This window comes from Maniola hyperantus, chromosome 5 (assembly GCF_902806685.2).
Source record: "Maniola hyperantus chromosome 5, iAphHyp1.2, whole genome shotgun sequence".
NCBI lineage: Eukaryota > Metazoa > Arthropoda > Insecta > Lepidoptera > Nymphalidae > Maniola > Maniola hyperantus.
The window spans coordinates 4,076,732-4,101,735 of record NC_048540.1 but is presented as its reverse complement, the minus strand read 5'-3'; the positions used below and the strand labels follow the sequence as shown (position 1 = coordinate 4,101,735).

The 25,004-nt window shown below is 37.1% G+C and overlaps 2 protein-coding genes across 5 annotated transcripts; one reads left to right on the top strand and one right to left on the bottom strand.

Annotated features, from left to right (window-relative positions):
- The first annotated feature begins 577 nt into the window (after positions 1-577).
- Positions 578-9,370, top strand: Ist1 (IST1-like protein). 4 transcript variants are annotated; one of them, XM_069498950.1, is made up of 8 exons: positions 578-943; positions 2,532-2,694; positions 3,332-3,551; positions 3,967-4,091; positions 4,947-5,069; positions 5,670-5,687; positions 6,846-6,896; positions 7,287-9,370. In XM_069498950.1, the coding sequence occupies exons 1-8, from the start codon at positions 762-764 to the stop codon at positions 7,545-7,547; spliced, it is 1,143 nt and encodes a 380-aa protein (XP_069355051.1). In that variant the 5' UTR covers positions 578-761; the 3' UTR covers positions 7,548-9,370. The 4 variants fall into 4 exon arrangements, with proteins under 4 accessions (XP_069355051.1, XP_069355053.1, XP_069355054.1 ...); XM_069498952.1 differs by lacking the exon at positions 5,670-5,687; XM_069498953.1 differs by lacking the exon at positions 6,846-6,896.
- Plap (phospholipase A2 activator protein) lies at positions 9,203-24,610 on the bottom strand. The gene is made up of 16 exons (XM_034969000.2): positions 24,380-24,610; positions 23,444-23,677; positions 22,868-23,058; positions 22,306-22,447; positions 21,999-22,156; positions 21,233-21,374; positions 20,515-20,695; positions 17,153-17,262; positions 15,683-15,772; positions 14,700-14,867; positions 13,878-14,001; positions 13,230-13,290; positions 13,029-13,154; positions 12,328-12,473; positions 11,446-11,570; positions 9,203-10,577 (listed from the first exon to the last, which is right to left on the bottom strand). Exons 1-16 carry the CDS (start codon positions 24,514-24,516, stop codon positions 10,403-10,405), a joined length of 2,310 nt encoding a protein of 769 aa, XP_034824891.1. The 5' UTR covers positions 24,517-24,610; the 3' UTR covers positions 9,203-10,402.
- Between the last annotated feature and the right edge of the window lie 394 nt (positions 24,611-25,004).

The window sequence follows — 25,004 nt, the reverse complement described above, 5'->3', positions numbered from 1 at the left end:
TTTTGCATTAACTTTAGCAATGTGTTTAAAAAAAGGAGACGTTGGGCACGAGGTTGGTTACAACAGCAAAATATAGTCACATATGAAAATTTACTGAAAGTAATATGGAGCTAAAATGGAACGTTTGTTTCACAAACATAGCCGTACACTATCAAGCATGTTTGAAAAACAAACCGTCAATCAAATTTGCCAAACACGTAGTTTGTTTCAATTGTTTGACAAACACGGGAAAAACGACCGCAGATGGTCAATCATGTTTGTCAATCACGTAAAATTCGACAAACATGCTTGACCGTGTGCGGGGCCTCTAACGCAACCTTAACTACATTTGCACATTTTTAACATATAGTTTTTGACTACTTTTAATCAAAAATACTTATTAAAAGTATCTACAAAAGCGTGATTTCTACTTTTACCAAAACATGTTTATATTTTAATTCCAAATTCCATTTAAATATACACCATAGACACAATAAAGTATTTTGTAATTATCATGGTAATTATACAATAGGTAATTGTTCGGTATATGGCAACATTATTAAATGACATTTATATTTGTTTGATCATTTTGACGTTGACACTGACTGTTTTGGTTTCTTGCGAAATCGAAACTAATCAAAATTAAGCAAATATTCCATGATTCATAGAAGTTTTAGTTTAGAAGCAAACAACACAATTTAAATTATTGTGTTAGTCATCCAAAAGAATATAATTTTGCAACGATTATTCATTGATTGCATAGCGAGTGACCACAAATCAAGATGTTTTCTTCAAATCCCAATTACACGAAGTTAAAAACTCACTTGAGATTGGCTATAAATCGTCTCAAGTTATTGGAAAAGAAAAAAACTGAACTAGCCCAGAAAGCCCGCAAGGAAATAGCTGAATATATCGCTGCTGGAAAAAGTGAACGGGCGAAAATTCGTGTAGAACATATCATCAGGTATGTGCTAGTAATATTATGTTGTAAATTGAAGAATATCACCTGCGACATCAGGGAAATGGCCTGTTGAGAATGCACTAGTCGAAGATTGTAATTGCTGTTTTACAATCTTAATCAGTCATTATATCCTCATTTTTGTCTGTATTAAACTCTAATATTACACAAGATACAGTTAGAATTGGGATGCAAAAATCATAGATGACTCATAATAATATTTTATTATGCGTCTATAAATTTCTACTTTCCTCCTGCTCCTCCTGGGGGAGACAGCTGCCGATCGTCTCCCGACAGTTCTTGCTGATTTTCATCGCTGGAACCGTCACCGAAATCCAGGCACGCAGAGCTAATGGTGTCCTGTCCCGATTAATGTCCAGATTTAATTTATTTGGTTGTAGATGATGTTCTTTGATAACCCTAAAGTTTACTAGACCAAATAGAAGCTGTTTTTGAACATTATGTAGTATCTACATTGTACTTATCAGTGCCAGTTTTAGTACTACCAGTACCATGGGTGAGATTTCTTGATCCTTCTCCTTAAAACATGTTTTTTTTGTGAATTTGCAAGGGGGGTAGGTCTGAATAGGCACAAAATATACAAATGTTTTTGTGTGTACATTGTGGCTAATTCCGTTGTACACAATCTCTAAACTAAACTAAAATGATAGGTCTAAATCTATTGCTATCCCTTTCATAATGTTGCTTGCGGAAAAGGATGGCACTAGATTTAGACCTGTTAATTTAGTATAGTTTAGAGATTGTGTACAAGCGAATCGGCCCCAATGGCACCGATTCCTTTGTCTTTCTCTAAACTAAATTTAGAGTATCTGCATCCTTTTCTTTTTAACAATGCTAAAAAAGGAACGGAACATGACTTTCACATTTAAAGACTCTAAATTTTAGTGCACAATACAAATTTAAACAGTAGGTTCGTGACTGCACGCTATAATCACGGGTTTTACCATCTAAAAATTAAATTTAAAACTGGCAAACTGTGTCTGTCCTTTTCATATTACATTAGTAAGAAGAGGATGCGAATACTCTAAAATTAGGTTGTGCTCAGAATCGGTGCCAATATGCCTACTGTAGGTACATCATAAATCAACAACTGTACAAGAACTTGTATGAATACTAACTAATTGAGATAAAAACAAAGTTTAGGTCTTGTTTAGTTAAATACATAAAATAAAGTAGAATCTTGGTATACTTACTACAGATTACTTCAGGCAGAGGTAGCCTGAAAAAAATAATTGAAAAAATTGTTTATACAGTGCGACAAGGCTCTCTTGGCACTTGAATGACATTGACAGGGGGGTGTGTTAAAGAACAAAGGGTACACATGACACCCTTGACGGCAACGTTAGTTCCGATTTTCGCCACGCGCCAAAAGAGCCTTGTTGCACTGTAGTTTAGTGATAGGTACTTCTTTTTAGGGTTCCTCTTAGGACCCTATTACTAAGCCTGTGTGTGTAAGTGTGTATTACTGTCTGTCCACCCATCTATTGTCAGTGGGCTTGTATTTCATGAACCTATGGTGAGGAACCCCTAGTGTGTGAGTCAAACTTGTACTTGACCATTTTTTTGTTTTTAGAGAAGATTACATGGTGGAGGCGATGGAAATAGTAGAAATGTACTGTGATCTGATCCTAGCAAGGTTTGGGCTGGTCACACAGATGAAGGAGTTAGACGAGGGGCTCGGAGAAGCCATATCCAGCCTTATATGGGTTGCTCCACGGATGCATACTGATGTTCAGGTATTATTTAATGTCAATATTTGTATTTGTTTGTAATACTTATTAAAACTAAATAAACAAAATGTGTAAGGGAATAGCATTAGCATCTAAACAATGTATATTTATGATTTATTGTAAGTAGATGATGATAGTCCATGTAAATATAGGTTTTTTAAAATCCTGTGGAAACTCTTTGATTGTCTGGGATAAAAATCATCCTATGTCCATCTCCTGGATGGAAGCTATCTTTGTATCAAATTTTGTCAAAATTAATTAATTAATTAAATTATTAGGCTAGATCGTAATACAATTGAGTAGCTAATTGGCACTCATTAAAAAAAAAAACCATTTTATCCAAAGGTTTAGCAAAAGCGGAAAATTTGGTTGGACTCTAGGTAGGACTCTAATCAGTACCCATATTATAAATGCGAAAGAGTGTTTGTTTGTTGGTTTGTTTATTTATTGGTTTTTCCTTCAATCACGTCGCAATGCAGCAACAGATTGACGTGATTTTTTGCATCGGTATAGTTCAAGACCTGGAGAGTGACAAAGGCAAATTTTTACCCCACAAAATCGTGTTCCCACGGTTTTTTTTTAAAACCGAAATTTGACGAAATCGCGGGCATCAGTTAGTCTAAAATAACATTCAACATTACAGGAACTCAAGATGATATCAGACATACTAACTGTAAAATATGGCAAAGTGTACGCAGATGCGTGCAGGGATGAGAGTGTGAATACGATAAGTGACAAGTTGAAGCACAAGATGTCTGTTCATAGCCCACCCAAGATACTGGTTGAGAAGTACCTCATTGAGATTGCTAAGAACTATAACGTGGAATATACTCCCGATGAACAAGTTATGAGGGAAGAAGAAGGTATGTTTTAGTACTCCTAACCATAGAAACTAGGTACTTTAGGTTGTAAATACTTGCTTTGTATTAACTATTATTGTCAACCAATAGAAAACCACTGCTGTATAAAGGTCTTAGGTAGGTTTAGGTAGACCAGAATCTCGTGAAAAATATGGAAATACACTGTACTCTGTGAATATCCTATGTCCATAGTTCTCTGTGGTGAATATTAATAATTCACCACAATATTTACAACAGAGTACTATATACTCTATGGTAAATATTGCGGTATAATTACTGTGTGGGAATTAACAATATTATAGATATGGGTCTTATAGTAAGGCTGTGTAAGGCATAAAGTTCCAGAATTCCCTGGACTATATAGATCTGTTAGATTTGTGCAGTGAAGTGTAGACACAGCTTTTTTTATTATTTCTAGCTAAAGATGCAATGCTGATAGATATCAATGGCCAACCGGCCAATCCTCCGGGCTTCATCGGCTACCCCATGCCACAGATGCCTAATCTACCACCACCCAATGTTACACCGTTCAACTATCCTTCCGTGAGTATCACATAGAAAGAAAATTAATTTTCTTGATGTTAGTGTCACAAAACAACATTTTTAAAAATCTAATACAAGTTAGCTCTTGACTGCGATCTCACATGATGGTAAATGATGATACAGTTTATGATAAAAACTGGCTAACATTAAAGGGGTATGGCAGTTTCATTAAATCCATCGTACTAGCTAGCTAAATCGCTTGGCGGCATGGCTTTGCCGGTAGGGTGGTAACTAGCCACGGCCAAAGCCTCCCACCAGACCAGAGATTTAGGAATTATAAAATTCCAAACCCCTGCTGGACATAGAACTAGAGGTCATCCCACTAATAAGACCACAGAGCTTTTACCACTGCGCCACAGAGGTTGCCAAAATTATTATTTGATTATGATAATAGTTGTACTAAAATTATGTTTGTCTGTGACACCACCTAGAATGGGTGTACTGCTCAGCTTTCTACTCTATGTCATACGCAATATAGAATAGCAGCAATATATGTGTTAAGCCAAACTCGCACTTGACCGATTTCTAGGGTTCCGTACCTCAAAAGGAAAACAGGAACCCTTAGGTATTGGATCACTTTGTTGTCTGTTTACAGGTCGTATCTGTCAAGAAACCTACAGGGTATTTCCTGTTGACATAGAATCATAATATTTGGCTGATAGCAATGTCTTGTAGCACAAATAAAGGAACCGTGAATTTGTTGAAGTTCCATTGCAAAAATCTACAGTTTACTAAATCACATCAAGATGGCGCTTTCTGGCATTAACTTGTAATTGGTTTGAGATTTCTTGTATAATGGTGCGGAACCCTCCGTGTGCGAGTTCGACTCGGGCTTGACAGGTTTTTTTAATTTAGACACCATCTGGCGGTAGAGCCGGTGGTTTCGTCGCCACTAACTACGGCGGGCCCAGCCAACCTATGACCTACAACGTGCCTCCCGGGGCCGACTCCAAATCTCTCAACAACAGCTTCTTACAGGTAACTATTATTTATATATTAGTCAATAGTCGTGTTGTTTGTGTATGTTTGTTATTTTATAGAATAGTCAAAGAAGTTCCGCCGAACCTAAATTTAGTTCAGGAAATCCTGAATTCTGGCAAAATGCAGCCCAAAAGTTGATTTAACGAAATTTGGTTCAATCCTTAAAGTATAAATAGACGATCGAATTGGTGTCTCTGGTATTATCTCTGACAGTAGATGTGACGATATACTAGTGCTGAATTTAAATTCTCTGAATTTTGCTCATTCTTTTCGTCTTTTCCTTTTTGTAGCTAATGATGATGTACTCATAGCAACGATAGTTGCAACAACTCAGCTTGTTGTGATATAACAAGGGGCATTATCGAGACGTGTTCACGCACTGCTAGCACAAGACGACTGAACGGTTCGACTGAACACCAAATTCGATCGTCTGTTTATACTTTTACGATCAAGTTGTCAAGCTAGTCAAACCTATATAGATTCGGACTTTGACAATAATATTGATAAAATTTAGTTAGTTGTATGTAGGGTAGTTACAGAATTTGTTAAACATTTTGTAGTCATGTCTCATTAAATTTATTTTTTTATTTTGTTTAGCAAGACAGTGTGGATTTGGTAAGCTGTCTAATTATAGTTTGCTTCTGGCATAGTTTGTTTGTAGCTAATCCAAACATTAAACATAATATATACCCATAATAATATTATTGCTACTCCATTTTGAAACTGTTTAACTCTTGTCTTGTTATCTTGTTGTTGTCTTGTGTTTAAAAGGGTCATGCACAAGAATGTTCCAAAATTCTCTGGCTTCTATTCAATGCACAAAACAAATATTTTTCTACTCTATACCTACACACAAAGTAACCAATTCTGTTATACACAATCTCTTAAACAAAATTGAGGTCTAAATCTTCTATATATAAAAATGAATCGCTGAATGTGTTGCTCATCGCAAATCTCGAGAACAGCAGAATCGATTTTGCTAATTCTTTTTTCATAATATTCCTTGAAGTACAGGGATGGTACAGAGAGAAAAATTAAAAAAAAATCCTGAAATAGAATCGACTGTTAGGCGGTACGAAGTTCGCCGGGGCAGTAAATAAAGAAATCTTTATCTGATAAAAAATTACAAGGTAAACACTAAGTAAACCATGGTAGTAGCAAGCAGTTCCTGGCCCCTAAACTAGGATTCCATGTGCTATGGGAAGCCAGTCTTACGCTCGAATATGAGTCTAAATCGGATGCTATCCTTTTTCGTAGGGAGCATTATGAAAGGGATAGGCAACATATTTAGATCTGTCATTTAAGTTTACAGATTCTGTTGTACAGTTTCTAAACTAAATTAAGTTTCTAAACAGGTCTATACGCTATCCGTGGAATGAAGTTAATATAGCACTCTCTACCTAATCCCATACAAAAACGGAGTGAGTGTTATATTATAACTTCATCCCGCGGATAAGTTAGTATAGCGCTCTCTCTGTTACGTGCCCATACAAATGATAGAACCAAACAGAGAGAGCGCTATATCCTTCATTTCGCGGATATAGTAGTGCTATCCTGTTCCGCAGGGAGCATTATGATAGGGATAGCAATACATTCAGGCCTCTCATTTTATTTTCATTTTATTTTAAAAGTTTGTGTACGATGCAATTAGCCACATTTTTTTTTGACATTATCAAAATGCATGTTTTCACATAAATTCTGGCCAAATTAACATCACCAGGTTATGGTTATTTTGGCCTCCAATTACCTTTTATTATGTTTGCCCTTTTGCAGGAGGAAATGCACAACCTACCTCCCGCTTACGACAGCATTGCGCATGATTCGGTAATTTCTTTTATTTTTCACTCTTATCAGTTATCACTATACATTAGTATCATTAAATCTTAGTATTTAGTAGGATTTTAACAGCTTATTGTAATTCGTTGCTTCTAGTAATATTTGTTATAATGTTCTTATTGGTATATCATGTTGCTCTTAGGGATGATTTATGCCAACACGGCATAAATCACCCCTAAGATTTTTCACGGATTTTTGTACGGAATAAAAGTTCAAACTTAAGGCCGACCGCACTTGTGTGTGTGGATGTGTTTTAGTACGAATCAAACTCGCGCGAACTCGTACGAATATGCACTAATAATCTCGACATTTCCAATACAATGGGTCACATATTATATCAAATTGTTTCCGATATTTACTGCCAAATGTTTGTTTCAGCCTTCCCACGTACCAACATCGTACGGACCATCACCGAACGCCCCAACACCGAACGTACCAACACCCCAACCTCGCTCCAAACCGCCCACAAACAACTTCTTCCCCGAACTACCAGAGTTACCCTCCGTGCCCTCCGACCTCGTCCTACCCTCCGTCCCTCACAGCAACAACTCCAACACGTCCAATGATGTGAATGCACCAGACGAGATTGACTTTGAAGATCTGAACCGACGGTTTGAGGAGTTGAAGAAAAAGAAGTGATTATTTTTTAATCTGTGTAAAATATATACCTAATATTTTTTTAATCTCATACCATATAATATTACCTCATACCATATATTATACACTCACGTGCGGTTTGGTTAATTCTGTACCCGTAGTATAAAATTTTACGTCTCACCAAACGTTGCTAGAATTCGAGAGTCGAAACACAATAACATCAAAGTAAAATGGACATAAAGAGCCTTGAATCAAAGTCGAAAATTCAATGCCGCTGATTTTAATTTCGCAAGGTTTCCGCTTGGAGCTCTAGCTGTAGATGTGTAGACAAACTTGAGCTTTGAAACAAGGCAATTAAGATCCAGTTTACTATAACGCAGAAGTGTTTTGACTCGAATTCTAGCAACGTTTGGTGTGACGTAAAATCTTATACTACGGGTACTGTTGTACATCACTACCCATAGTATAAATGCGAAAGTGTTTGTTTGTTAGTTTACCACGCCGCGCCGCAATGGAGCAACGGATCGACGTGATTATTTGCATGAATATAGTCACGACATATGCTACTTTTTATCCCGGAAAATCAAAGACTTCCCACTTTTTTAAAAACCTAAATCCACGCGAACGAAATCGTGGGCATCAGCTAGTAATTTCTAAACTCAAATGACGCATATTGCTATCTCTTTCATAATGCGGAAAAAGATAACATTAGATTTAGAGCTATAGTTTAGAGATTGCGTACAACAAAATTAGCTACAATGCGCAGGTTTTGTAGGCATTTTTATCGCATATGTGCGGTAAATAGTCTTATTCTCAGTTTTGACAGAAATTTGAAATATATTATTAAGTAAAGTGACAAAAATGTATTGAAAAATAACGATTCATGTAAAGATTTTCATTTATTGCTACTTTTTAATGTTACACATTCATCATCCTCCATTATGCACCTTAATTTTTTTATTGACCTTTAGCTATTGTAGGTTACATTTCGTGCCTTTGTGTACATTTTAAATAGATTAATAATAAATAAATAATATGGCCATCTCATTGATTCATTCAATATTATTTGATATAATCTTTTTCATTGAGTCACTAAATGCTTTAAAAATCAGTTAACCGCATCTAATATAGAGGTATTTTATACTTTTGTCTAATTTTATGTATTGAATGGTGTTGATACGGGTGTTCATACAAGGCCGTGTATACCTGTAAGTAGCTTACGTGAGTAACTTACGACAAAACTAATGTATAGTCCGTACAAAATGACTCTTCACGCGCCATCTCAACTCTATGGGTCAACTGTCATGTCAAAAGTACGGTTCACCTAATATAAGGACTAAAATCGTACTTTTCACATGAAATTTGACACATAAAGTTAAAATGGCGCGTGAGGAGTTACGCGTTATAAACACTCTTATTTAGATTAATTCACATTCATTTTGTTGTGAAATTATTACGTAAGCTACTTACGTAAGTAAAACTTACAGATGTAATCGCGGCTTAAAAATGATAACTTTCAACTGACGTAACTAGAATTTGTTGCCTTTTCGAAAATATATTTTCTTTGAAGAGTGCATAGTAATCTTTAAGTTACGCCTTTGATATTTGTAAGATAAATGTGAATATAACATGTATGTACTATATTAATATATTTTATTATACAAAAAATGTGATAGGGTAACAATAAAATAGATAGACACTTTTTAAAATTAAATTATATTCATTTTGCTAGAGCATTGTAACATGGTTCATATAGAAACTACATATTGTTATTTAAAAAAACATTTCCTTTACGGATGTACGATACTTTATTGTATAAAAATCAAATTACTTTTTTATTTTATAATAAATCATTTCACGAAGAATTCTTGTTTATAATTAGGTATAACTCATTTCATGGGATAGGATTGAGATCTTTTTTTGATGCGATCCTTTCTAAACGAGTTTGTGATGAAGCCTAAATAGCAAAAAGTGAAAAGAACGAACGAATGCGACCCCATATTGGCTGGGCAGCGCGTATTGTTACCCATATGAGTGAGAGAGACAGTAGGTACATATCAGCGTCCCATTGACACCTAGGACTTTTTATGAAACGCCAGTAGTAAAGTTTTGGCCTATTCTCATCAAGGCAGATTTACATTTGCAGTGTGGTATGAGATTTTATAATTCCCCAACGTTGACACAATTTGAGCGTCAGAACACAAGAATATAAAATGGATCCAATGGCCATTGATTTAAAGTAAAAATTTCAGTATCACTGATTATATTTAGTAAAGTTTCCATACTGTAAATAAAATTATACTGCTTTGTTTCAAAGCTCAAGTTTGCTAAAGCTAGCTCTGGTTTATTTAACTTTGACGCTCAAATGTTGTGACGTTCCAATTCTATCAATATTGATGGATATAAAATGTTATACTAAGTTTCAAGTTTTTGGAGAAATATAAGTCAGATTTTCGTCGAGTAGTGATGAAAGTTACTTTCTCAATGTAAATCTGCTGCTCGATTCCGTAAAACTAGCATCAATCATCTTTACAATCGCAATAGTTGCGATTGGCTGAATTGATGGTATTCTTGTTGCAACAATGCATTGTAGTCAGTAGTTAGCGAGCATCAACCAATCAAAGGTGATTGCGATCGAGATTTTGCAGCTGTCATTCTACCGCAATTGAGCACCTGGCTCTAACTCTGGCATACCAGCCATGCCTTAAAAATAATTTACGTCATATCAGTACAGAGTCAGCACTAGGACTTCTTGAGTAGGTCAGTAACTGACCTAATGTAGATCAGCGTTAAGATCGGCGAAGAAAGCACGCTACTAGCATTTTTATTTATAACAATTGCTTTAATGAAAAACCAGCCTTATCATCATATAATTAAGGTTACATTCCCATTCCATTTCATAACATTTTCAAGATCTGTTGCGAGCAGACGCATATCTTCTTAAAGCTGGGGTTGACTTCTGAGCTGTCCCTCTTCAGTTTGTTGTGTAGTTGCACGTTGGATACGACCTTTGTTTGAACTATTAGTTTGTTTGGTGCTTCTGCTAATAACGTTCCTAGTGCTACTAAGGCCCTGTAAAAAGATACAAAATACGATTTATGATTTACTAGCGGATGCTCGCGACTTCGTTCGCGTGTATTTAGGTTTTAAAAATCCTGTGGGAACTCTTAGATTTTCCGGTATAAAAAGTAGCCTATGTTACTCTCCAGGTCTTAAACTATATACATGCAAAAACTCACGGCGCGGCGATCCATTGCTCGGTTGCGACGTGCAATAACCAATAAACCAACAAACAAACACACTTTCAAATCCATACTAATATTATAAATGCGAAAGTGTGTCTGTCTGCTAGCTTTTCACGGCTCAACCGTGCAACCGATTTTGACGAAATTTGGTACAGAGGTAGCTTGAAACCCGGGGAAGGACATAGGCTACTTTTTATCTTGGAAAATTTAAGAGTCCCTACAGGATTTTTAAAAACCTAAACTCACGCGTACGAAGTCGCGGGTATCAGGTATTGTTTATAATAAGGGTACTGATTTTTTTATTGAAAATGTTATAATAAAACTTAAAGCTAGCCTTATCTAATTAATTAAAATATCTAAGGAACGGTGCCAAGAATACTGGCTGCATTTTCGCCCTGGAAGCCAGGCTGATCCTTTGCGCATAAAATGAGCCAGCCCTTCTTGATTCATTATTCATGATGTGTTGTCTCCTCTCAGAATGACAGTGAAGGAAGCAAGAAACATATCGTGAGAAAACTCGCATGCCTGAGAGTTCTCCATGATGTTCTCAAAAGTGTGTGAAGTTGGCCAATCAACATTTGGCCAGTGAGGTGGACTATATGGACTATATCCACTCAGTGGCCTACTGCGAACTGGTCTCTGATTATAAGAGGAGACCAGTTCGCAATGGGCCGTTAATGGATGATCATACAAACCTAAAGTATGCTTCGTTATCACTGATCTTAGTCAACAAGTCGACTATGCACTCTGCAAGCTCCATATTGTCCGTCTGTTGAGCGAGAGCTACTGATAAATTGAGAAGTAGGGATGCCGCTGCTATCTGAAATGTAAGAATTAATTGTTAGTACCTATTAGGGTTCCGTACGCAAATGGTAAAACGGGACTTTATTACTAAGACTCCGCTGTCCGTCCGTCTGTCACCAGTAGGTCGATTTCGTAAAACCTGCAGCAATCATTATTACAATCTCAATTGTTCTGATTAGCTGAATTTGTGTGATTCTTGTTGCAACAATGCAATGTATCCAATAGCGAGCGAGCGTCAACCAATTAGAGGTGATTACGATCGTGACATTGTAGCTGTCATTCTACCGCAATCGAGCAACAGCTGCGCGATTGTGGTAGAATTGATTGGATTGATTGGACCTATAACAAGTGTAAGCTTCATCATCATCATCATGATCAACCTATCACCGGCTCACTACAGAGCACGGGTCTCCTCTCAGAGAGAATGGTTTTGGCCATAGTCTACCACGCTGGCCATGTAGAGATTGGTAGACTTCACACACCTTTGAGAACATTATGGAGAACTCTCAGGCATGCAGGTTTCCTCATGATGTTTTCCTTCGCCGTTAAAGCAAGTGATATTTTAATTACTTAAAAACGCACATAACTCCGAAAAGTTAGAGGTGCATGCCCGGGATCGAACCCCCGACCTCCGATTAGAAGGCGGACATCCTAACCACTAGGCTATCACAGCTTTTTTTTCTTTTTGCTATTTTATTGGACGCCGAGAAATCCCTCAACTATAAGTGTAGAGCACTTGGCTCCGTCAAGACCTATAACAAGTATAGGCTTACCTGTGTGTTATTATTAAGTAGCGTAAGGGAGATAATCGCGTGCACCACACTCTCCCTAGCGGCCAGTACTAACATCTCGCCGGGCAGGTCGCTGAACGCGTTGACTAGCACTCTCACAGCGAGCATTGTATTCGCTGGCAAATTGTCTGTAATGGGCACAAACACCATATTACTAGGTATGTCTACAAATTCCTAAAAGGCCGGCAACGCATCGGCGGTTCCTCTGGTGCTGCAAATGTTCATGGGCGGCGGTAATCACTTAACATCTTACACAGGTTTCAAACCCCCATTTTACCCTCTTAGAGATTGAATTTTCATAAATTCAATCTCTAAGAGGATCCTTCTTTCCACGCACGTGCAAACTGTGGAACCAACTCCCATCGGCGGTGTTCCCACTAGATTATAACATGGGGTTATTCAACGCATCGGCGGCTCCTCTGGTGCTGCAAATGTTCATGGGCGGCGGTAATCACTTAACATCAGGTGACCCGCCTGCTCGCTTGCTCGCTATATCTATTAAAAAAAAAAAAAAAATCTTTTCTTAACGGATGTCTATGTCTTAATAGCTATCTATCTGCATGCCAAATTTCAGCCCGATCCGTCCATAAATTTAAGCTGTGACAAATCAGTCAGTTAGTCAGTAACCTTTTCCTTTTATATATTTAGAAGAAGAGTGACTATGGTGACAGCGACGAACTTACCTGGAGTGAGTAATGTTAATAAATATTTAACGAAATTAGGTCCGTGCGTTGTATCAAATATCTGCCCATTAATTTCTTTGTTTCTTACCGCTAATCTAGTTATATCGAGGACTGGGAATAATATTTCTGAAACGAAAAGATACTATTTTTAATTTACGATTTTTCATCATAAAAAAAAAGGTTACTTTAAAAATAACTAACCTTTGGGCCACTCTAACATTTTCTTTAGCGACTGTATGGTTTCAGGACTGTATGTACAATTCTGTAAAAAAAAAAGTGTTCAAAATGAGAAATAGTTTACACTAACAAATAAGTTGTCACACTAGTTTTGAACACTTGGGTAAAATCGGTCAAGTGCGAGTCGGACTCGAACACAAAGGGTTCCGTACCATCATACAAGAAATAACACCGTTCAATTTGTAAAAGGCAGCCATTTTGAAAATCTCATTTATTTATTGTTATTGCGGCAATAGAAATACACATTCTGTGATAATTTCAACTCTCTGCCTATTACGGTTTACGAGATACAGACCGCTGACAGACAGACGGACTGACGGACGGGCAGACAGCGGAGGCTACCGCTAGCGAATGCGAAGCGAATTTAGAGCCTCAATATCTCAACCGGTAAAGGAGTGAACTGAAAACCCCGCCCGGTGCACTATTGTCGTACCTACTCCTAGCACAAGCCTGACGCTTAGTTGGAGAGGAAAGGGGAATATTAGTCATTTAACATGGCTAATATTCTTAATTTAAAAAAAAAATGGGGTTGGCACTCTTCAGGTACGGAACCTTAAAATCTTCAAACTTGTATTGCCATTGTTTCAGACATTTAGTCCCTCTTCAACTCACCATTTCCCCTAACTTGACGATATTCTCTAGCTGCTGGTCCGAGAACGCGCTCAGGCCGTCCCCGACTTTGCTGTTGAATTCCTTTAACTTGTCGTGTATTGCTTTAAGATTGGCTTGGTCGAACCTGAAAAATAATTTGATCCGTAAATAGTGTTTTTCACCAGCAAACATCTTGAACAATATAGCGGGGAAAAGTCGGCGCTACGCGGAAAACAAAGGCTGACTTATCGCGTGTTCCCGCGCGATTGATGCACATTTTTCAACATATTTGCGGATCACTGTACCAACTTAAAAAAACCGGCCAAGTGCGAGTCAGGCTCGCGCAACGAGGGTTCCGTACTCCAGTCGTATTTTTTCGACATTTTGCAGTATAACTCAAAAACTATGACGCATAAAAATAAATAAAAATCTGTTTTAGAATGCACAGGTGAAGCCCTTTCATATGATACCCCACTTGATATAGTTATCTTACATAGAAAATTGAAAATACTAATTATTAGTTTATGACCACAATTTAATTTTTTTTGTGTGATGTAACCACAAATTCCCGATTTTCAGATTTTTCCCCTAATACCAGCTATAGGACCCACCTACCTGCCAAATTTCATGATTATAGATCAACGTGAAGTACCCTCTAGGTTTCTTGACAGACCGACAGACCCACAGACAGACAGACAACAAAGTGATCCTATAAGGGTTCCGTTTTTCCTTTTGAGGTAGGGAACCCTAAAAACTAGAATCAATGTGAGTTAAAAGTCAAGCTTTTTTTAAAGTTCTTCTATAGAAAAATAAGCTTGAAAGTACGCCATAAACAGAACCAACCTTATATAAGAGTCGTGAGGCACGAGCGGTTTCTCGCTGGCAGTAGCCGCGGCGGTGGTGTAGGCGCCGGCGCCCGTGAACGGATCGGACGCGGACGGCGGCGGTAGGCCCGGCGCCGGGCTCGACCCGGGCACGTACCGGGACCCGCCCGTGAACGGGTCTGCAAATCTGAACAATGCAAATGGAAATTGGTATACGGAATAAAAAAGCTGTGATAGCCTAGTGGTTACGACGTCCGCCTTCTAATCGGAGGTCGGGGGTTCGATCCCGGGCACGCACCTCTAACTTTTCAGAGTTATGTGCGTTATAAGTAATTAAATATCACTTGCTTTAACGGTGCAGGAAAAACATCCCGAGGAAACCTGCATGCCTGAGAGTTCTGCATAATGTTCTCAAAGGCCTTAAGCCTCAATAGCTCAACGGGTAGAGGAGTGGACTGAAAACCGAAAGGTCGACGGTTCAAACCCCGCCCGTTGCACTATTGTCGTACCTACTCCTAGCACAAGCTTGACGCTTAGTTGGAGAAGAAAGGGGAATATTAGTCATTTAACATGGCTAATACTTAAAAAAAAAAAAAGGTGCGTGAAGTCTACCAATCCGCACATAGCCAGCGTGGTAGACTATGGTCAAACCCTTTTCATTCTGAGAGGAGACCCGTGCTCTGCAGTGAGCCGGCGATGGGTTGATGATGATGATACGGAACTCGATGACTTCAAAAACATATCGACTGCAACATGTATATAGACACGATAAACCGATAGACGTTGGGGTTCTAAGTTGCTACAATCGCGACCTCGCACCGGAAAGCGCAGTGTTGAGAGACATCACTAGGTGGACAGGCGCCATCTAGCGAGTCGTAGGAAATCGCTGGATTCAGGCGGCGCAAGATTGTGGTATATCAAAGTCCTTACAAGAGACCTATGTCCAGCAGTGGACCTCTATCAGTTAATAATGCAGTTCTATAAAATACAATGCCCACTCACCCATTACTAGATGCTGGCAAGGAGTCCAATTTAGCATTCTTAATTATAAAATTGGCTACTTCATCCAAAAATCCTTGAGATAAATCATTTCTGAAAAGAATTAAGAAATATGTAATATTCTTTATAAAATGTGAAGGATTAATTATTATTAATCTTTAGTGTTGAATTTATTTCAAATAAAATTCTAATATTACCACAGTATACCTAATTATCATTTTGTAGGTTAAAATCTTCGCAACCTATACCCATATAAACATGAAAGTATGTTTGTTTGTCCTTCAATCACACCGCAACGGAGCAACAGATCGACGTGATTTATTGCGTGGATATAGTTAAAAACCTGGAAGATGACCGGCTACTTCTTATCCCGGAAAATCAGAGGTCCCAAGGGAATTTTAATGATCTAAATCCAAGCTATCTCTGTACCAACTTTTGGTTAAAATTGGCTAAACGGATAGGCTTGGAAAAGGTAACGAACAGACAGAGACACTTTCGCATTTATCATAACATATGTGTCATAATGTTCACGTGAATTAAGGTTTTTGAAAAACCTGCGGAAATTACAATTTTCTGGGATAAAAAAATAGCTAATTACTCTCCAGATCCATACTATAACCATGCAAAAAAACACGTCGATCCGTTACAAGCCGATTGAAATATAAATCTATAAACAAACACCCTTTAGCTGAATTTATAGCTAGTGATTAGTATAGGTTAATAACTTGTCTTTTGATATCAGCTATGTGAATCGCTAACTCAGTATCTAACACTGAATAATAGCCATCGAGGTTGATTGGTTCTACATTGCTGCTTCACTGGGTGGCATTAAAATATTTTTTCATAGAAAACCTTCAATAGATTAAAAAACCGGCCAAGTGCGAGTCAGACTCGCGCACCGAGGGTTCCGTAGTACAGTCGTATTTTTTCGACATTTTGCACGATACATCAAAAACTATGATTCATAAAAATAAATAAAAATCTGTTTCAGAATCCATAGGTAAAGCCATTTCATATTATACCCCACTTGATATAGTTATCTTACTTTGAAAATTGAAAATACTAATTATTAGTTTATGACCAAAATTTAATTTTTTTGTGTGATGTAACCACAAATTCACGTTTTCAGATTTTTCCCCGAATGTCTGCTATAAAACCTACCTACCTGCCAAATTTCATGATTCTAGGTCAACGGAAATTACCCTGTAGGTTTATTGACAGACAGACAGACAGACAACAAAGTAATCCTATAAGGGTTCCGTTTTTCCTTTTGAGGTACGGAACCCTAAAAATGAGCTTGGTGGCTATCATTCAGTGTTAGACACTGAGTTAGCGAATCACCCCACAGGTTGGCATGGCAGGGGACAAGTTATAAAGCAACCATAGGTTTGCTTTATTCCTTAGTACTTAGGGTTTATTATTGTGTGATTTGGAATGGTGCCAACATGGCAAGGGACGAGTTAAGGCACCTACTTGTGAATGAATGCCTGCGCGACCACCCAGGGGTCTTCAGTCTTGTTGAAAGGCAGTTTTAACGGGGGCGCGCCGTCTTTGATATCGACGCTGAATACAAAATCGTATTCCTGAAATAAATATTGAAAAATTTGAAGAAAAAAAATTCTAAACGTAGAATAACCTTTGTACCAGTAACGTCTGACCGAATTGAGAATATGAGACTAAGCCTTATAAAACACCTTCCATTTTTGTCAAATGGGTTTAGTCCTGATGAAATGTATAATACATTTTTTAATATATTCAATACTATATTTAACTCAATATTCACCAGTAAATCGGTCTTGACTACTGATGCAAAAGTTTTTAGTGAATGGGCAACAGTAGAACTACATAAAAGTAGACAAAAACTATATGAATTGTATGCGGAGCGACAATATGATACTGGTGACGAATTCAAGCAGTACGTTCAACTGTTTTCCAAAAAGTTTAAGAGAGATTGCATTGCAGCCAAGTCAAAATATATCCAGGCAAAAATTAAAAACAGCTCCAATGTAGTAAAAACTACCTGGAAAATAGTTAACGAAGAAACAGGAAGAGTGACACATAAAACTTGTAATTTTGAACTAAAATATCATGACAAGTTGATTACGTCAGACCCCGAGGTTGCAACCGTTTTCGAGACCTTCTTTACAGATATTCCTGTTTCTACTACAAAATCATTGAACTCTTCAGCAGCCGCCGCTCTCTCACTATTGGAGGATAACGTGCCTGAATGTAATAAAATGTTTGAATTCAGTCACGTTAGTTGCTCTGACGTTATCAAAGCTTTTAAATTAATTAATAATAAGAAAACAAATGATCTGTGGGGCATTTCCGTTAACGTTGTGAAATCATTAATTGATATTGTTGCACCCGAGTTAGCATTAATATTCAATAATTGTGTTGACTGTGGTGAGTTTCCAGACTTAATGAAACATAGTAAAATAATTCCATTATTTAAATCAGGTAGTACTAGTGACCCCACTAACTTCAGACCGATATCTGTACTACCCACTTTTAGTAAAATCTTTGAAAAAATAATTTTAACTCAACTGCTTAATTTTTTCAACATTAATGATTTATTTCACACCAAACAGTTTGGTTTTACACGGGGTCGCTCAACAACCGATGCTGGTGTTGAGTTAATACTAAATATATTTGAAGCCTGGGAGGAATCACGTGATGCGCTTGGCGTTTTATGTGATTTATCCAAGGCTTTCGACTGCGTTGATCATGAAACATTGGTCGCGAAATTGCACCATTATGGAATTAGGGGTGCAGCATTGGAATTGATGAGTTCTTACCGAAATGATAGAATACAAAGGGTAGACGTGAATGGAAAGCGATCTCCCGGATCCGTTGTAAAAATGGGGGTGCCACAAGGTTCCATCTTAGGACCTTTTCTGTTCCTTATTTACATCAATGACCTTCCTTACCTCGCTAAGGACAATTACGGGATAGTCTTGTTTGCTGATGATACATCACTTTTATTTAAAATCAATCGATACTTAACAACTTTTGATGAAGTAAACAATTCTCTCACCAAGTTAGTACAGTGGTTCGAAGCTAATAACCTGCTTCTCAACGGGAAAAAGACAAAGTGTATTAAATTCACTTTACCAAATGTTAAGCAGGTGAAAACCACTGTGCAACTTAATAATGAGGAATTAGATTTAGTGGATACCGCTATTTTTCTTGGAATAACGTTAGATGCAAAACTTCAATGGGGCTCTCATATAAATAACTTATCGAACAGACTTAGTTCTGCCGCATATGCGGTAAAAAAGATTCGCCAGTTGACAGACATAGAAACTGCGAGACTAGTATATTTTAGTTACTTTCACAGCATTATGTCATATGGTATATTATTATGGGGTAATGCTGCTGATATTAATTCTATTTTTGTGCTGCAGAAAAGGGCTGTTCGAGCCATATACAGTATGGGGCCACGAGAGTCGCTGAGAACTAAATTTAGGGAAGTTAAAATTATGACAGTGCATAATCAATATATTTTTGAAAATTTACTGTACGTACATAAAAACATAAATAAATTTAAAAAAAAAAGTGACTGTCATAATATAAATACTAGAAATAAAAATAAACTTGTAATTCCCGCCTCTAGGCTCAGTAAAGTTAGCAATTCATTTGCTCGTAATTCCATACGTTTCTATAATAAGCTTCCAGAAGACATATTGGAGATGTCTCTCAACAAGTTCAAAGTTTTCATAAAACGTAAACTAATTGAAAAATCCTACTACAATGTAAAGGATTATTTAAATGATAAGCAAGCTTGGGAATGAGTTGCTTAACGACTTTGTGATAGTTCTAATAAGTTTCAATAAATTTGTAAAGTGGTGATAATAAAAAGAATACCCGGCTGAGTTTGTTGTGGGCTCTTCTCAGACCTGGGCGCGTTTGGAACCCTCGTAGCTTTAGTTTTAAGTTTGCGTTATAATTATCACCACTATATTATCTTACAAATCTAACACTATACCAGACAATCAATAAGAGTAATTTATTACCTATTTTGAATAAATCATTTGACTTTGACTTTGAAATAGAGCAATGTTGTTGTTGAGCCTTAATTTATTTTTCAATATATTTTCTAGTAAAGTGGCTCTTATTTTAACCATTGTCAAAACTATTACTGCACTTGTGCAATAAAAATATTATGGTATGTGACCATATGGCCAGCCAACAGAACAGCTGTTTTAGAGATGACATCTTTATAGAGGTATTTTAACTAACATGTCAGCAAAACAATGTTTTGTATTTAACAATGCGCAGCAGACCCAACTTGAATGTTATTTAGAGCCCTCACCTGTGGTTGAGATATTAAAAGTCCCTCAACGACAATTGGGTATTTTCCTACTTTTGAATTTGATAAATATTAGTACTTTATTATAAACTAGGATAAAAATAATGACGTACACTGAAAAAAATATTAAAATCCAACAAAGATTTACAAAGTTACAGGCATTTTAATTTTGGAGTAGGAGGGTCTTCTATCCCTTTCTCGCAAAACGAAAATTTGTATGAAACCGCACGAAGCTACTAAGGCATTAGTAGGTGTGACGTCAAACTGCTGTATCGCTATCTCTGTCTAATCAGAAATATTTAAATGCTTATAACTTTTTTGTTATTTGATCGATTTAATTTGTTTTTTTTAGTTTACGTCATTATTTTTATTCTAGTTTATAATAAAGTAATAAAAAAATTGGAGTCAAATACCCAATTATCTACTTACTTACTTACAAAAAACGATGGTAGAGTTAGCCCCAGGTGGACCAGCTTAGTCTGACCTCTTGTCCTCCATTATGACACATACGTAATATACTAACCTTGCCCTGATACATAGTCTTTCCCTCACTGGGCGGGTTAGCACCCATGACGTCACCAATCTCGTTCCATGTGTTTTGTTCCGCACTCCACGAGTAGCATTTGACGTTAGTCCCTCGTCTGACCAGCTTAGTTTGACCATCGTTCTTGCCTGGCTCTAGTAGTACTTCGGGGCCTGGTAATCTAGAAATGAAAGACCAATATCCATACTAATATTATAAATGTGTCTGTCTGTCTGTCTGTCTGCTAGCCTTTCACGGCCTATCCGTTCAACCGATTTTGATGAAATTTGGTACAGCGATGGCTTGCATCCCGTGGAAGGACATAGGCTACTTTTTATTCCGGAAAATCAAAGAGTTCCCGTGGGATTTTGAAAAATGAAAATCCACGCAGACGAAGTCGCGGGCATCAGCTAGTACTTCATAAATAAATAAATATGCATAATTTATTAAACATACGCACGCTAACGCTCTCACATTTCATTATAATTTTAAGTTACGTTGGTATGTTTTAAGCTAGAGAATTAGCACATACTCTAACATTTCGACACACACACAGGCATAAACACGCACCCACGCCACGCAAGCACACGCGCGCACACACACACACACACACACACGCGGGCACGCGCGTGCACGCACGCAGGCACACGCACGCACGTACATAATTTACATACTCGAACATTTCATCATAATTTTTAGTTACAGAATGAACACTTACTCGGACAGTTTGAATCCTCCTATCTCCTGTTGCGAGGCTGCCATCATCTTCTGAACCTCCTCCTCGAACAGTTTGAGGGTAGGTTCATCAGCGTAGCGCGCCGGGTCTCGTGTAAACACTCGCACTAGGCCATCGCTCGCACCTGACGACAATACGAATGTCACAGCCAACAACAAAATCTAAGTCAGGAAAAGGTGACCGGCTGATCTATCAACGTACAGCTCCAACTACTGGTTAGTACTATTATATCTTCTGTGCTACTGGACAGATCGGTCTGAAATTTGTGATGCAGATAGCTATTATGACATAGACATCCGCTAAGCCTATCTTAGATTTCTGAAAATTCAACCCCTAAGAGGGTAAAATAGGGGTTTCAAATTAGTGTACTCCACGCGGACGCAGTCGCGGGCATAAACTAGTTAATAGCACAACATTGTTACTTAGCAACATTATTTGCCGAAAATTTTATGGTTTATTTTCTGTCAAATAATAATGTTGCTATAGTTTGATTTTCAATTCTGTGCAATTCTGACAAGTAATTGTTATCATAGACATTGGTGAGTTACCATTTGAAGTTCAATTTTACTCCAAATTACTTTAAATCCCTGTCAACTAAAAAAAGCCCTAAGCTGTATCGAACATTATTAATTTCCCCAAAAATAGGGCCAATTAATCATATAATAGTAAATAGTGTTTGTGTGTGTGTGTGTTTGTGTGTGTGTGTGTTTGTGTGTGTGTGTGTGTCTGTTGTGTGTGTTGATCTTACCAGTTACAATATCCCCATTATCTAAGCAAGTTACACTCCATACAGATTGTACTGGTAGCCGCAACTCTCTCACACAGTCTCCCGCCGCCCAAACTCGTACTGATCCATCCTCACCGCTAGTTGCAAACCCTTGTGGAAGGGTTGGGATTATGCTGATACTGAAATTTAAAAAGAAACGCTATCCATATTATAAAATATGCAAAAGTGTGTTTGTTTGTTGGTCTGTCCTTTAATCAGGCAATAATGCATCAACATAATTTTTTGCAAGGCCTGGAGAGTAATATAGTCTTTTTTCAAAATATCTCACCTATAAATATAATTAGTGTGTCCATAGTAAGTGTTAAGGCACTCTCCTTTGTTAGTCCACAACCTGACAGAAGCATCATTTGAGCAACTGAGGAAGGTTTCTGCACTTGCTACTGCTAAATCTCGAACACAATCTGTGTGACCTGTAAACATATTTATCCACGCTCAATGCTCATATCTCAAAATCCTGATTATCACAACAAAATGTGTCACATATACAGTTTATTCACATACGTCTACAATATAAATTTTTATGCATAATAGTTTTTGATTAAAGGAACACTTCCTTAGGGACCTCCTTACTGTTTAAAATCTTATTATTATTTTTATTTTATTTTGTTATGTCAGATTGAGAATTGATCTCTGATGCACTCAAAGCGCTGCAGCAACCAATCTTTGATTATATTGTTTTGAGTATAAGTAGGTATGTAAGTTAGAATATAAGTTTAGTAATGTGTGAAAATGCACTCATAACAATATGATAAAAGTAGATTTGAATGACTGATTGCAGTTAGAATAACATATTATCCTTACTGTCATAGGAATTATTCCTAATAACATACCTGAAAGTGAAACAATCAGTCCACCAGCCTTCCTCCATAGATTAATATTTTTATCAGCTGAAGCTGTTGCATAGGCACCATTGCCTAGTTCTAATGCCGCCCAGACAGCAGCTTGGTGGCCTTTCAGCACTATCGGTGACATTTGGGGAGTGTTCACATTCCACACTCTTGCTGTACTGTCCCAACTTGAACTGAAAATTATATTTAAACAAAATTGAAAACCAGTCAAGTGCAGGTCGGACTGGCAAGGGTTCTGTACCATGGTACAAAAATAATACTTTTTTTGTGATGTAACCACAAATTCACACTTTTCAGATTTTCTCTTTACTTGTGCTATAAGACATTGCTTTCAAGATTCTAGGTCAACGTGAAGTACCATATAGGTTTTGATTCCCTTGACGGGTCTTGACAGACAGACCGACAGACAGAATGATCCTATAAAGGTTCCTTTTGTCTGTGAACATACAGAAACCTAAAACTAGGCTACATGTGGAATTTTGTGTGTGGATTTATATTTTAAAATTCTGTGGAAACTCTTTGATTTTTTTGAAAGATTACAGATAGATCGATACGGACCTTAAAAGTATCCCAGAATCACTGCCAGGTGAGACACTGCAAACTACATTTTCGTGTCCTGTTAAATTGATTTCAACAGCTCCATCTTGTAGTCTGTAGCCGAATATAGTATTGTCGTTGCTTCCCGTGATTACTAAACCTTCAGGGAAGGCCTCACAAGGCGGTAACCAACATACACAGGACACAAAATTATTATGGCCTTTATATGTTACCACACTGACAAAATCTTTTACTCTGTTGAGGAATAAACAAAGTTAGCTGATTTTAAATATATTATATATTAATCATTTAATTAGTTTAATAGATGGTTTAGTACCTACAGTTTGTCTTAAGTTTACATAATTAATTATCATCCTTCAAATCCAATGACTGACTATCAAAAAGAGTACAACAGGACATAGGTTGAATAAATGATTTGACTTTGACGTTGATGCCTGCAACTTAGTCTGCACACATATTGGTTTAAAAAAAATTCTATGGGAACTCTTTGATTTTCCAGTAGCCTATATCTTATATCTGTCACCGGAATGACTTACCTCTGTAGCAAAAGATGCCTGCAGGTTCAGCAAAGTGATTTTACGGTTTATAAATCCCATTGGAAATCTTTGATTTTTAGCACAAAAAGTAGCCAAAAAGTGTGGTAAAAAAGTCACAAAACGAATAGGTATGATGAATATTCATCCTTGAGATACAAACTGTAATCTGACTGCGATCTCGATCGCGATGATTGAAGTCGGCTAACTGGATGGCGGTATGAAATTACCGCTAGGGTAGTATCTAGCGATGGCCGAAGTCTCCAGCCCCACCAGACCAGAGACAATTAAGTTCTAAATTGTATCTCTTCGATACCCCAATCGTATAGAACTACTGCGCTCACCACTGGGCCAGAAATATTGTCGTAATAAGAGAAATAAATTATGATGAAAAAATACTAACCCCTCCGGGTGCCAAAGTTTCGCCGTTCTATCTCGAGATGCAGATAGTATACAAAATTCTTTGGTTGTGGCGACACACCTTACGTCCATAGAATGGCCACATAATACAGAACTCAGTTTATAATCAGGTACAGCCATTTCACTGTGTAAATTACTTTAAAATCTATTCGAAATCTAAGTAGAAATTCGAAACAATCACAACGAGATTTGCAAATGTCAAATGTTCGCTGTCATTCTGACAATAATGACATGACAAAATAAATTTTCTTAGGTACGTCGCGTTCAGGATAAAAATGAAAAGAAAAACATGATGTCATATAAAACAAAAATTTAAGAATATGATATGATATATTTTATCATAAAAAGATGTATGTTTGCAGTAGATTATAAAGTGAAAATGTTTTTAAATCAATTAATTTTCAATAATATTTCAATTAAAGAAAACGAAATCTTGCTGAAAATTATAAAATGAATTAACGAACGCATTTCTTAATGTCACGTTATCAAGTTTACCAACATATATGTATGAAAGCGCCAAATTGAAATTATAAACTGAGAAAAGAATAGATATTTCTATAAAAAAAACCTTGCAATACCTTGCATAAATTAATAGATAAACATAAAAT

Bases quoted from the DNA above. Each gene is read 5' to 3' on its own strand.
- Plap (XM_034969000.2), bottom strand. From the start codon at position 24,516: ATGGCTGTACCTGATTATAAACTGAGTTCTGTATTATGTGGCCATTCT. The intron at 17,263-20,514 runs GTTAGTATATTA...TATTTATTTCAG, and splicing joins AGACTATGTATCAGGGCAAG to GAATACGATTTTGTATTCAG. The intron at 10,578-11,445 runs GTTTGTATGATC...ATCTTTTTACAG, and splicing joins GATAACGAAGCATACTTTAG to GGCCTTAGTAGCACTAGGAA.
- Ist1 (XM_069498950.1), top strand. From the start codon at position 762: ATGTTTTCTTCAAATCCCAATTACACGAAGTTAAAAACTCACTTGAGA. The intron at 2,695-3,331 runs GTATTATTTAAT...TCAACATTACAG, and splicing joins GGATGCATACTGATGTTCAG to GAACTCAAGATGATATCAGA. The intron at 6,897-7,286 runs GTAATTTCTTTT...TGTTTGTTTCAG, and splicing joins ACAGCATTGCGCATGATTCG to CCTTCCCACGTACCAACATC.